We start from the raw sequence: 13,824 nt of genomic DNA on the forward strand, positions 1-13,824 counted from the left end.
CAATATTGAACTGTGTTGTGACAGATTTTGCACATATCGTGCAGGCCTAAAAGAAAGCCCCTTGAAAAAGAGAAGGATAAGGACATTTTACACACGCCTGTAGTGCTAACCACAGAGCATCTGTGCTGCCCATCTGTGTGTTTTTTTTCTATTAGAAAGTGTTTTCGAGCCAGAAGTTAAATGACCAACTCTGGGTTTAATCAAGATGTTCTTTATTTTATGTGTATATTTTAGTTTCTCTGGCAGGGTTTTTTAATGAGTACTCAGTATTACATGAGGGTTAATACTGTGCACTGTCAAAGCTCATTGCAAACCAGTACTTCTAACATATTACCTTTTTTGGGGGGAGTTTTGACAAAGTAAGGCAAATGAATACATACTTATTCATTTATTGTCCATTGATTCCACTGTCGTTAATTTATTCCTCCCCAAGTAAACAGAGAAAACTCTACTAAACTCTGTCCTAAGTAGGCAAACATGATCAATGAATGGAGATGACTGAAGTATTTTAGTTTTTTTACACCAACACACAAAACAGGAAACCTAATTAACAACAACCCTGCAATTTGGTGAGCTTTCTTTGCCAAACTCAGCAGGAACAATATCTGCAGGCTAGTGATGAATAGAGCAGGGAGAGTGATTCTTTCCAGCACTGAAATGAATCGCTGACCAGCAGCAAATGGTGAAACTCGCAGCATTTCCACCTGTGAAATGTTGACTCGCGTTCCAGCTTTCAGTATAACGCATCGGTCATACGGCTCCTCGGGTAACTGTTGGGACTGCAGGTGGTGGTGGGTGTATTAATTTTGAGGTGTTTCATTTTCCGTACATAAGGGGGACAAACTATTAGAAACATCTCACAGTATAATGCAATGATGTGCTTCATTACAGTAACTTACACAGTATAAAATAAGTCTACACTGCACTAAAGTTTTAATGCACCCATTATGAACGCTGATAGTGTGTAGTTAACTAGGTAATATACAGAAGCAATGAGTGCACCCACCCAGAAAAAAGCTGTTGTTTGACTGGGAGGCTCATTTACTGGAAACATTGTGCACCACTGCAGACCTGTTACTTACGAAGACCTAACTCACACTTCCAACATTTGAATTAGGAAATCTCCATCAGAGAACAAACTGATAAAAATAACCAGCTATGATACTATTCTGTAAAAACCAATACAGAAATGAAGTAACGTTTTTTCTTTTTTCTTTTTAGCCTGTGTTGATGATACCAATATGTATCAAGAAATGAGGCTGAAGACAGTAAAGCAAATGTTCAAGTTTGTAATACTTTGCAGTGCTGCATGTAGAAGTTTTCTTTTCCCTCACTTCAAAGCAGTTTGAAGTTTTTGTTTATATCCATGAGTGTTCAGCCTAGAGGAATAGAATATTTATGCGACTGTTTGTGCAGGGCTGTCTTTTCTAGAATAAATCCTAAAAACTCTATAGCAGATGGCCCATTTTCCTCCTTGCGAATTGTGTTATTCTAAACCGTCCGAAACATCGCCATCCTTCCCCAAAAGCCTTGGGCAGAAGAAAACTGTCGCTTCATTGGGACATTACAGTGAATGAATCTTGCTTAACTACAAGAAAAAAAGCAGGTATGCATTGTATGCATTTGAGTATATTGTAAAGTACATGTATGTGGGGCAAACAAATACATGTATGCATCACTGTTGCAAAAACAGCAGATCACCTGTACAGTCACGTTTGTAAAAAGTTTCTGTGCACTCTTTCATTGTATTTTTCTCATACAGTAAATAAATAATTTTCTCTTCTCACCCTGTGTTCTTTTGCTCTTAACACGCGCTAAGGCCAGTCCATATAAAAAAGTATTTTTAGAAGTTCTTTTCAGCTCTGACTCGGCCGTCTCATGGAACAGATAAAATGCATCTATCCACAGTGACACTCCGAGACACCTGGAGACATCATAGACCCTCTCAGATTTTTATTTTTTTTTTGTTTTCAACGCTTGCAGTCTGTTTTGTTTTGTTCCCCTGCCTGGCTTAATGAAGCACAATCTTCACAGACAGCTGTTTAAATCACACAAATCCCTTGTTATTTATATGTTGTGACCTGCTTAATGGCGTCTGTAAGGATTGATCAGGCTCCCGGTGTCACCGCGAGCTTTCCGGTTTCACTTTCGCTCAGAGACATCAATAAAATCAGTGAATTCATACATAAAAACATTGCTGATTTCTTCTTCCTGAGCCAACATGGAAATTACCTTCAGCCGCCAAATTTCTGCTGTCAGTCACTGGTGGGGAAAGACAGCTCGGGTGGCCGTCCTCACGTGTCGTTTTTAATGTGGATTCCCCGTCAGTCTCAGACGTACACAGACAGTTGTACACAGCAGATGGCAGGACATCTCACAAATTGCAACAACTGAATTGTGACTCATGCTCCTCACCAAAAACATGCCGGTCGAACAAGAGAGATTTAAGAAGAAGGGATTTTATCCATCCTCAAAAAAGGCTCACTCCGCGGTGTCGCAATACCTTGCAAATCAGGACAAAGTTGTTTGTAGGGAATGCAGTGCCATAGTGACAAGTAGACAAACTATTGCCGCGTGTTTTGTTGTGTAGAATCTATCCAAGATGATGCTCTTTTGATTTGTGTCACATTACTTTGAAAAGAATCCAAAGTCTCCTCTCTTACTTTTGTGTTTGCCTTTTCCAGTTTTGGTTCAGGAGTACATGAGGTGAAATCATTAAAACTATCTAATGCATGATGCTGAGTTAATATTCCGATTATTATTAAATTCCTCTGGACAGCACTGACGTGATTGAAATGTGTGATGAGGTTTGAGTTTTTTTTTTCCCGAGAGTTACAAGCTAATATTTGAGACCAGTTTCAAAACATATTTTACGGATGGGGTACATTTGTGTTTGTTTATTAAATTGCATTGTCGACTTACAATATTTACATGATCTCAACCAAACTGAGGTGGAGGGACTGTATCAACACTACGCAGGAGAGAGAACTTTGAAATTTATTTCAGAAACGTTTCCTCATATATCATTCTGTTTCATCACATTTGTTGTTAAACTGTGCAGCTGAATGTGGTGAATAATGATGTTACAGATGACGGCCTCTTTGACGGATGATAGTCGCTCCGCTGTTTTTTTTTTTTCTAGCTTTGTGAAAAACTCTGTCATGTACAAACACCCTCAGTGAATTTGATTCTGCTTCCCTGCTTCTCCGCTGCATCATTAAAACCCTGTTTTTCATTTTGATTATTTCATTTCAATTATAATATGGCGGCATTGCAGCTATACTGTACGTGATTATGAACTTCACGTTTTTACATTCAAAAGAAGCAAGTATGAACAGAATTCACTGACATTGTTGGGACATCATAAAATAATCTATGACATTACGGGTCACCAGAAGACTTGCCTTCACTAGCAGTGATGTATTACTATTTGTCACTGTAATTGAATGCTTTGTTTGCAGTCTGTCTTCAACTCGAGCTTCTGTTGTAATGATAACATTTATATTTTGATTCAGTTTTCTCCATACATGGTTACATAAATGGACAGACAGGTCCCCATCATTATCAGCATATACTTTATTAGGGCTGCAAGTTATTGCCAGTGAATCTGGTTTTGATTTAACAATTAATTGTTGTCTTTCTTTTGCTCAGTGTCCAACTGGGGTTACCGTGGTAACCAAGAGATTCATATTGATTTGTCAGAAAAGAATTAAAAATGTTTCAAAACTCATTTTCACAAATCTTAGATAACTTCATGAAATGTAATGTTTTGTCCGTCCAATAGACCAAAACCCAAAGATTTCAAGTTCACACTGATATAAAGGCAGCAAATCCTCAAGTGTAAGAAACAGTTTGAACAGTTTTTAACAAGTATAGGCAAAAATTATAGCTTTTTGAGTATTCCGTCAATTGACAATCACTGCAGGTCCACATTTTATGTTGTTTTTACTCATTGAAATTGTATGTACTGAATGTAATTCTAATTGTGCGAGGCCACATACAGTAAACTGTAGTTTTAAAGCATAGTGTAAGTGAAGTTAGTGTAGGTGGCATCAGTTCTGACTTGCAAACGTTTTTAGTTTAGCTTTAACACACGTATGACTTCGCACGAATGTCTCGACATATAAAAAGCCCTGTCTATTATTGTTTTGGTTACATAAGATCTCAAGAAAAGTTTCAGCCTTGGTGTTTGAGAACTTACGCTGTCATATACCAGCATGATGCTCTGTTTATTGCATTACAGCAGCACACTGGTATTTTTCACTGTGCTGCTGTTTTCTCATCAGTGGCATGTTCTTCTACCTGAAGCATTTGCCAGGCATCTGCCAGGAACCTTTCAATGTCATAAAAGCTGCCAAAATAGTCTTGAAAAAGAGATGCTATCATAGGCCTTCTTTATTTTTAGGTCAATAACACCCCACTACCTAACTACCTGGCTCAAGCTACAAGTTTTTCTCTCAAAGTGTCTGAAGTTGACATCAACTAAACTGTTTCTATAGAAAGCCACTCACAACTTTGTTGGTCTTTTGGGAATGGCAAAAAATATGCAGCTTACTGCCAAATGGAAACTATAAATCCCAAATTGACAAGCAAAGTTTCTGTCTATCAAAGTCAACATAAATTCTAATGACTTGCAAAGTGCATAAAAAAGGCAGAAACTTAAATTTGTATTTTGACCAATTAATGAAATTAAAACTGCAGTTTATTAAATCCACCAGTAGCAGTAGTCACATCATTCAGTACAATCTGCATATTAGAATGAGTTTCCACACTTTCACTTACTAGATGTGAAAATGTTCTGTATAAATATTTTTTGCGACATATTCCCTGCAGCAGTAGTTGGAAAAATGTATGTTTTACAAATTTGACTGCCTTCTCATTCATGCAAGTATTTAGATTTTCCCAGAAATAAGTAACAGATGGTAACATTGTAGCTAACGTCCCTCTCCATCCTACTCTGAGCACTAGTATGTGTAATTTTGGAAAATGTCAGAATAGAGAAATTTCATGCATCGGGTTTTTCCGTCAGGTTTTTTCAAACTACTGTGCATGATGAATTGATGAGTTGACGCACAAGGTTTGATTCATTGTGCCTCCCCACATTTCCTTGTGGGGGACAAAAATGTAATGACACCGGCAAAAGTAAAGGCCTGCAAACTTTTTTAAATATAAAGATCCATGCTGTTTTGAGAACTATAATGTCTGTGTTGGGGATTCATCAATAGTACCAGGTTGCCAGATTTCCTACTGTCCATCCATCTTAACCCACTGTGTGTAGTATTAGGGGCCTCTGGCCCAGATCTGTCATTCCTATTCACATTCTTTATTCCCTTCTGCCTCACTGACATTGGCAGTAGACTGGGCCAGTCCCAGCTGGCCCATTCTGAAATTGCTTACTGTAGAAACACATCCCCACAGTAACAACATACTGCTACCCCCATGCCAGCTGTTCAGTCCTCACATTCACCTAACATAACCCCACCAAGCTTTAAGGGTTTTAAAAAACTGCCATGAAAAGATATTGCTAGTTAAAGTGCAGATTGTCTCAAGAACTGTCCAATTGAGACTCATATTGCAGAGCTCAATGTGACTTCGGCTTTTGCCATTTTCTACAATACAGAGAAGAGGCCCTTGAGAATATAGTCAGATTCACTGAATGAGCTGAACTTCAGTTTTATTTTGTCTCCAACTTTTATTAAGTTTTTGTCCACTTTCTTTACTGTTCTCTTAATTTGAGTGCAGTGTTTGTTCCTGAATGCTTTTAAGTAATCAAAATGCTGCTCAGACTCCAGACAAATGTAGGCCAAAACTCCACTGAATGACAACTAGCTGTACAAGTCATGATAAACAATATAATTCTCTCCAAATGCGCTCCAGCCTTTCTCGGTAGATTCACACAGACATAGTACATTGTATGAGTGGAGTTAATTAAGAGAGTTAACTACAGCGACTTAAGATTAGGAAAGTAGTCAGGAAATGAATTGAAGGTTTGCTGGAACTGTTGACTGACTGTTAACAGACTCCCCCTAAAACTTTGGATTTGAGGACCGTGATCCACAACACAGTGCTGCTGTCGACTCTTGCCATTATGAAAGCCCAGCCCCTGTCTCTGTGCACTTTAATCATATGGCTTCCTTTACAGGAACATACATACCTGCACATTTTGATTCAGCTTTTTTTTTTTTTTTAGGACCGTCACATAGCTAAATACTGCTATTCTGACTGCTACCCTCATAATACCTCCAACCACCCACGTCTGTTGGTTAAATGTAATGTACAATGTGAACTGTCACAACTGTTACATGTGCCACATTTTTTCTAACCATTAGTATACTTTTGTTCCCAACAGAGACCATGACGACCGCCACCTCCCCTATCCTGTTGAAATGGGACCCAAAGAGTCTTGAAATCCGCACCTTGACTGTGGAGAGGCTTCTGGAGCCTCTGGTCACACAGGTACTCCAGTTAACTCTGTAATGCAGATATGACAAAAAAAAAAGAAGTAATGAAGCATGATTGAAATCTGCTGTCCCTCTTAGATTGATTGACTGGTCTTATGTACAAGTGACAAAACTAAATTGATGTTTATATTATCTGATACTTTGTGTACTCCTCTTGCTTGTTAACAAAGTCTGATACGTCAGTAGTAATGTACCAATGAACAAAACCATGCTTGTTACAGCACAGTATGACAGCAAATGATTACTTTCTGTTGCACCTTGGCTGGATCGGTTGGTACAAAGATGTTAAACTGTATTGGGTCACAGCCAAAGGCTTTGGCTCATCGCCACAGACTTTGTTTTTCTTCTAAGCTGAGCAGATGGCTGAGCAGGACTTTGGTCACCAAGGCTTATTGTGACAGAGTTTGTGCCTAGGGTTGGATATGGTTTCAATTTTGTAGATTTGGATCCAGATTTTTATTTTGTTTATTAAATCCTCGTCATGTTATGTGATTGAGAAAAGAGAAAAGAAAATACATTCGCCTAAATCAATTCAAATCCAGCTGCGGCTTCTGCAGATTTAGGCTTTCATGACAGAATTCTCAGAATGACTCAGAGCATGTGTTAAATGTTGGTGCAGTTTTAGGTTTAGGTCTTAGATGTGCTAAATCAGTAGGATGTATAACTGCCAAAGCAGAACTTAGCCTTATGGCTTGATTAATGTATTTTACATACCATTAAACAAACACCCGAATGGACCATTAGTGGCGTTACATTGCAACACTAACTAACTAATTATCATGCCTAATGTCAAAGCTTAAAGATGCTGAATGACCTATCTCATGCAACATTTAATCTCTGCGCGTATAATGCAAGACATGAAGAGAAAGTATTTCTGGATGCAGAAAAACATACATTTAGAAAATAACACATTTAGATATCTAAAAATCTTTATTTGGCCTCAGGAAATAGATTAAACTGGAGTTCCTTATGGAAATGTAATAAAGATTTTAACTGCTGGGCATGCCGTCACTGTCCCCATCTGGAGCAACACCAGAGCGTGCCACGTCCCCGGTGATGCTGATGGTGTGATAACAGAGTGTACCAGCTGCCTTCCCCAGCGGTCTGATGTTCTTTGCCTGAATGCAATTGGCTTTTCAATTTTAATCAGACCCCTTTCTTTTGACCTAATACGTGGTCTCTGCAATGTTGTGATGGCATTCATTCCCTCCTTGATCTCAACTGATGTGTATACTTTTCCTTGCAAAAGTATAGTTTTTAGTGGCACGGTGTATTTTTCTGCATTTCTTAAGAAAGCTTCCCTTTTCACTTCCTCAAATTCCATTTCATTCTATTAGGCTGCTGTCTGAGTCACTTTGCTGGCTTTTTTGTTGAAGGAGGCTACATTCTGCAGACAGGAAATACTCTGTGGTACACCTTGCATTTTCCCTTGTATTTGTATGTATTAAATCATTCTTTGTCAAGCTAGGGTTGTTTTGCTGACCATTTAGGGCAGAAGCCTTAACAGAACTTATATAAGCCCTTTTCACAGAAACCATTTTGATATTTCTGGTTGCAGGAATATCAAAATAATAGGAAAAGCGCAGTTCTAAATAATAAAATGAATGATAGCTGAACTCCATTAATGTTTGTAGTAAGATCTGTGCTTTTTCTACTAATCAAAATTTCTCTGAGGAAGGTCTCTTTATTCAGTCTGGACCTGACGACTGACAGTATGTTCTGTCTGAACCACCCCACTACCAACTCTTGAAAAGTATAAATGCCGCTGTTCCATGACATACATTTCATCTTTTTAGATGAGCTCTTCTGGGTCAGATCTGTAGTGTATGATGGATATATCATGCTGTGTAGTTGCTAGCTAAAGAAAAATGTTATTTGACCTGAGTACTCTTCTGTTTTTTTGGAACTGATAACTAAAGAAGACACGAAGAAATCAGTTTTCTCCTTGTTGTGTGATTCAGTTACTTGTATGTGCAAGTCATTTAATTGAATAACAAACCACGCCATTGTTCCTCCCCACAATACCACAACAATGATTAGCAGTTTCATTCAAATGTAGTCGTTTCAAATCTTAAATACCTGGTAAGATAAATAAAAATAAAAATTCACATGAACTGAATAAACATTGTTCCTATGCTTTCCAAAAGGACTTCCTTTCTCTAGGATAGTTTATTCAAGCCGCCTGATTGCAAGCAATGGGTGATCCACTGGCAGTGCTAGGTTTGAGTTTTGCCAAGACTGGAATTTACCCACAGTCTCAGACTCAGTATCCAGCCTGTTTACTTTTCAGTATTGATTGTAGACTTTTGGCCAACTTTACTTGTTACAACAGTAATGCACAGCCCTTTTTTTAAATCTCCTATTGCAAACTTTTTGTGTTTGCTGTTGGAAAGTAGGGATTAACTTTGTGTCTGGGTTTATCTGAACTTTCACCCAAAACCCTCATAAGCCCAACTGTTTTGAAAATCCTCTTCTTGACTCAGAGGTGGGACTAGGTTATTTTTTCAGGGTAATTTTTGAGGCTTTTTTACTCAACTCCAAAGTCTTCAACAGATCATAATGCAAAAATGTACAATAAACTTGTCAAGTGATTAGCTATAATTTCTGTAAATGTGCTTGCTTCGACATTTTGTGTGTATCTACTCGTCTATGCGACAATGGCACAAAGAGCAGATGCAGTAAGAATACATCAAGCAATAGCTGAATATGCAGGAGCAGAAGCTGAGTTATGGATGGCCATCAAACATCACCACCCTCTTCCTGTTCCCTGCATGTATAACTTTATGACCTTATATGCTTTAATTGGATCACATTATTACTAATGAAGAACCACCATTACTGTTTACTTGGATGAAAACCAAGACCTGCATTATTCAACTGACATCATCTCACTATTTGGAATAGCATATCTGTACAAATATTGCTATAATGCATTGTATATTCTAATTTTAGGCTGATCATCTGCAGGTATTTAAAATCCAACCCTTTGGTTTTCATTTAGAGTTGCATCGTGCGTATTTCTTTCATCTGTCAGCCACATCCTGTATTTGCTCTTATGAGTGGTCATCAAAGTGACAGGTAGGTAATTGCTTAATGTTAGGAGGATGAAAGGCTGATGAGCTTCTTTTCTTAACATGTAGGGATCATTATTATTTCCTGTCTATGGAAATGCCTGACTGCCCTTACAGCAAATTATGTGTCTGACTGCCAAATTTTATTTTTTCTTATTTTGAAAATGATGTGTCTCCCCTTTGACATGTTAATTTCTTTTAACTGACACAAACTTTGCTGTTTTCGCAACAGTGATCCTTAAATTAAGTCAGAAGGCTTCATTCTAAGCGTGTAGATCCTGTGATACTGTGCTTATTAATTTAGTCACAAGATAAAGAATTCAGATGCAAGCCTGTTGTCAGGCTCGTCTAGAAATAGAAATCTTTTTATCCTTTCGGTGTTATGATCACATAGAGTTAATAGCAGCTGTCTGAGACTTGAGATTTAAACTGAGACATTGTGTCGTATTTTTCTTCAAACTGCATTTTGCTAAATGAACTGTAACTTTATTTGCTCCCTTCGCCTGACTGCTACCTTTGAGAACTGATATATTACAGGTAATAATTATCCATCATCTACCTTACTGCACAATGACAGTGAAAAGATGATATTGTTGCGAAATCCATTCTCCACACACCCATGGGAGTAAGCACAATAGCTAACTACGGTAGTTCATCTTTTCTACAATTGCATTGGAAGTGTGCAACATTTTGGGATATGAAGCAGACACTGTGATTGTTTTCCTTGTCAATTTGGATGATTCAGTGTGTTTGGATGGAATAAAAGCTTGCCTCCGGAGGATAGACAAACAGGCTCACCCTGACATTGCTTGAGATAGCAGCCTCATTTATCATGACCAAGCTTTTCTCACCCCAGCTAGAGTACTGGGCAAGTCCATAGCTAATAATACTGAGGGGCTTACTTTATCACTGCGTATGAAGGCAGCAAGCCTCTGATATAGTAAACATTTTTATACTGCAGGCGATAGCAATATTTTTTGAAAGAATTATAGGGAAGTAGCCTTGAGAGGCTGGTGGAGGGAAAAAAAAAAAAAAACAGGTAGAAGAAGTTGGGGTGTTTTTATTTACTGCAATCCAAACTTTATGTATGCTGGTATGGAAACATGAAAGCAAAGAGTAGAAACCAGCTGGCCAGAATGGTTAGTGTGGTTTTAAAAAATGAAATAACTTTAATATGATCACAGAATATGATGCTTAAAATTGGGCACATTGTAAAATTTAAACTCTAGCTTTACTTGCAAGCAGACAGTGAATACTTTTCAGGGCTTATATGCCGTCTGTCTTGTCTCGTCTTACTATATTTGTGAAATAAAGTTGCAAACTTCATTCTATTTAGAATCAAAAGTCTTTTTCACACAATAACATGTTTTAGGGCAAGTGAACACATATGTATAGCATAAAGAAGACAAATTAACATGTTGATTTGTGAAGTAAAACTAGACAGCACCTTAATATATTCTAGTAGTTTTGAATTCAGTCCCAAACAACACTAGCCCGTTACCGTTACCTACTTCTATGATATTATAAGTTGTGCCGACAAAAGAAATGCTCTCAACTGCCTCATGCATTTTTTTATATCTAAAAAATACATCAGAAAACAATTAAACAAATCTCAGTTCAGTATATGATTATCTATGTTGTTCAGTTACCAATTTCATTAGTTGTACAGTAGTCTACAATGGTTCTAGTTTGAAAACAGTTTATTCCTTCATTAAAACTTTGTTGAGACTTATGCTGTGTGTCCACTGGGGCAATTTTCCCCACGCCGGATTGCGTCGGTGTCTATGTCCATGGCCATATTGAACTCTGAAGACCTCAGCTTCTTCTCCTTCTATCCTGCCTGCACCTGATTGGACAATCACGTGGACTTGCTAGTGGTGTGCTCCGAGATTTCAAACCAGACCAACATGGTGGCTCAGCCACAAACTTTCGCTTTTATTACAAAAACCGTTCAACGAAAAGTATTTCTGAAAACATTTGAGGCGAGAAATAGATTATGCAGTTGCTGAATCTGTCCTTATATTTCAACAACAGCTAGTTTATCTGTTTTACAAAAGTTTTGCGAGGCGTCGGACCTCCGCTCCCCGCGCCTCATTTGCATAAAGTAGAAGTCAAGTCTACAAGCAGGCGGCTCGTGGGTAACACTACGCCTTGTCACTGGAAAAGCATTATTTTGTCGGATTCAGCGGACACATAACATTACTTCACTGATTGCTTCCACCGTACTTATCTGGGTCGATGGTTGTAACTTCCATCCAAAGTTGACGATACAGAGAAATATCCAGTCAGGTCTCTGTTGAACTTGGAGATGAGCATTTGTCCCTCCTTGACTTATTTTGTTTTTTCACCTAAATGCCTTTCTGTGTCATTTTGCTTAAAGCATTTAAGTGTTTTCTATGGTAGGGAAAACCTTGCTTTTCTGCAATGTTCTTGAAACTTATGGGCGCTTCCTGTGTGTACATATTGATATGAAACTTAGATGTTGAAATCCCTCATTCAGCTTTGCAAAACACACTTGTTGGCTTCTTGGGGATGAGAGTCAGTTATTGACTCGTGACAGGGATTTATTATGTGTATGCATTTCATTGAAAGTGAAAAGGTAGCAAATTATTTACTAAATGATCAAGGTGTGTGCATTTTTTCTTTGTGTGTGTAGGAAATGCTATTATTCACGAAAGGAGAAGAAATCTGCTTTTCTTATGGATGGAGTTCTGTCCAGTCAGGCATCAGACATTCATTATCTGCACTTATATACAGTCCTGTGGAAGGCATCTGGAATAAAATCAGTAGCTGCTTAACAGTGTTTAATTATGAGAATAGACACTTATCATAACATTTACAATTTTTGGCACACTGCACAGGGATGTATCCAAATATATATAACTGAATACAAAATGTTACTGCAAGACAAACACATTGAAAGAATAAATTAAATTTTAAATTCAGCGTATCAAAGGACATCCTGTGCTCTTGGCAGCATATCTGGGGTGCTGTAAAGGCTAGTATTGACTTCATGTCAGTAAATCATTGTGTATTGACAGTGAGCCTTGCCATGCGGTGTTCTTCGCTGCTTCCGTTGCAGAGACAGCAGATTTGGATTTGCACTTTAATATAAGTGTGCTTATCCAAGAACTTGTAAGTTTAACATCACGCTGAGAGAATTTTGTAATTGTTTCACAGTAGGAGACATTAATGAGGTAAAAACTCTCCAAACCAAATATTCATGGTGAGAGGTGTTGTAGAGGCTTCATCAAAGCCATCATTTGAACTGTCAGACACTATTTCATCAGAGAAAAGACAGTTTTTCTCTCGTTTTTACCTCTCCCTCTACACACACACACACACACCCACACACACACACACCCACACACACACACACACACACACACAAGGAATCCATTTTAATCTTCTCATTGCTATGTATGTTTATTCAGTCTTTGCCTTCCCTGTTTGCTCATCCATTCCATTTCATCTTAACTTGGACTACACATAGACGTATTGCTTTGTTTGTCTGTGCATGCTTTGTTTGTTGTGTGTACTTATTGGACTTCCCTTTCTAAGAACAGCTAACAAGGACAACTATAAATATCCCCCTTCACAAAAAATGGAGTCAGCCAAGCAAATTTATAAATTAAGTAGTCAGTAAGAGCTGCACACATTTATTTAATGTAAAGCTTCTTCCTGTCCAAAAATTTCTAACAAAAAGTAATCGCTGTTTGCCTCTTTCAAGTAGTACACTACAGTGCAGTAGTAAACACATTCGTTGTTGATTAATACCCTTTAACAATGAAAATCAACACTGAAGTTCTGACAAAATGTGACTTGCTATGAAGATGACAACAAAAGGTAACGTTTATAGTTAAGATTAAATACTTGTCCATGGATGCCCAGTTAACAAAAGTGCAAGGACATATTTTTGCTCTGTTCTCGGTCTTTGAATGTCCACTCCCCTGCCTTTGGCTGAAAGTAATACCTACAAACACTGTCATTTTCTGCCAAAAACTCATCAGTCTAACAATTATTATAGTCTGTTGTCTGAATTAGTCAAAGGGCCTTGTACTTTGAGATAACTGTTTAATTATAACAATTGGACACAGTTGCTTTGGTGGTCTTTTGCACAATTGAAGGCTTTTAATTGAATTTGTGTTATTGTGACGCACATGCCAATCTGATTGGTCTTAAAGTTTATAGCTGAATTAATGACTTCGTAAAAAGTTTTCAGTAGTTCTGAAGCCTAGCTCTACTTTGCCTCATGTTTTACATGTTCCTCTGTTTGTGCACAGTCTGTTATC

The 13,824-nt window shown here is 37.9% G+C and overlaps 1 protein-coding gene across 1 annotated transcript in view; it reads left to right on the forward strand.

Moving 5' to 3' along the window:
* ctnna2 (catenin (cadherin-associated protein), alpha 2) overlaps nt 1–13,824 on the forward strand; it is a 322,230-nt gene that overhangs the window by 17,867 nt on the left and 290,539 nt on the right. Inside the window, exon 2 of the mRNA XM_008298545.1 lies at nt 6,350–6,456. Within this exon, the coding sequence (XP_008296767.1) occupies nt 6,355–6,456 (102 nt within the window). The 5' untranslated portion in view covers nt 6,350–6,354. The remainder of the gene's footprint in view (nt 1–6,349; nt 6,457–13,824) is intronic.

Source organism: Stegastes partitus, unplaced genomic scaffold, assembly GCF_000690725.1.
Source record: "Stegastes partitus isolate 25-593 unplaced genomic scaffold, Stegastes_partitus-1.0.2 Scaffold29, whole genome shotgun sequence".
Lineage (NCBI taxonomy): Eukaryota > Metazoa > Chordata > Actinopteri > Pomacentridae > Stegastes > Stegastes partitus.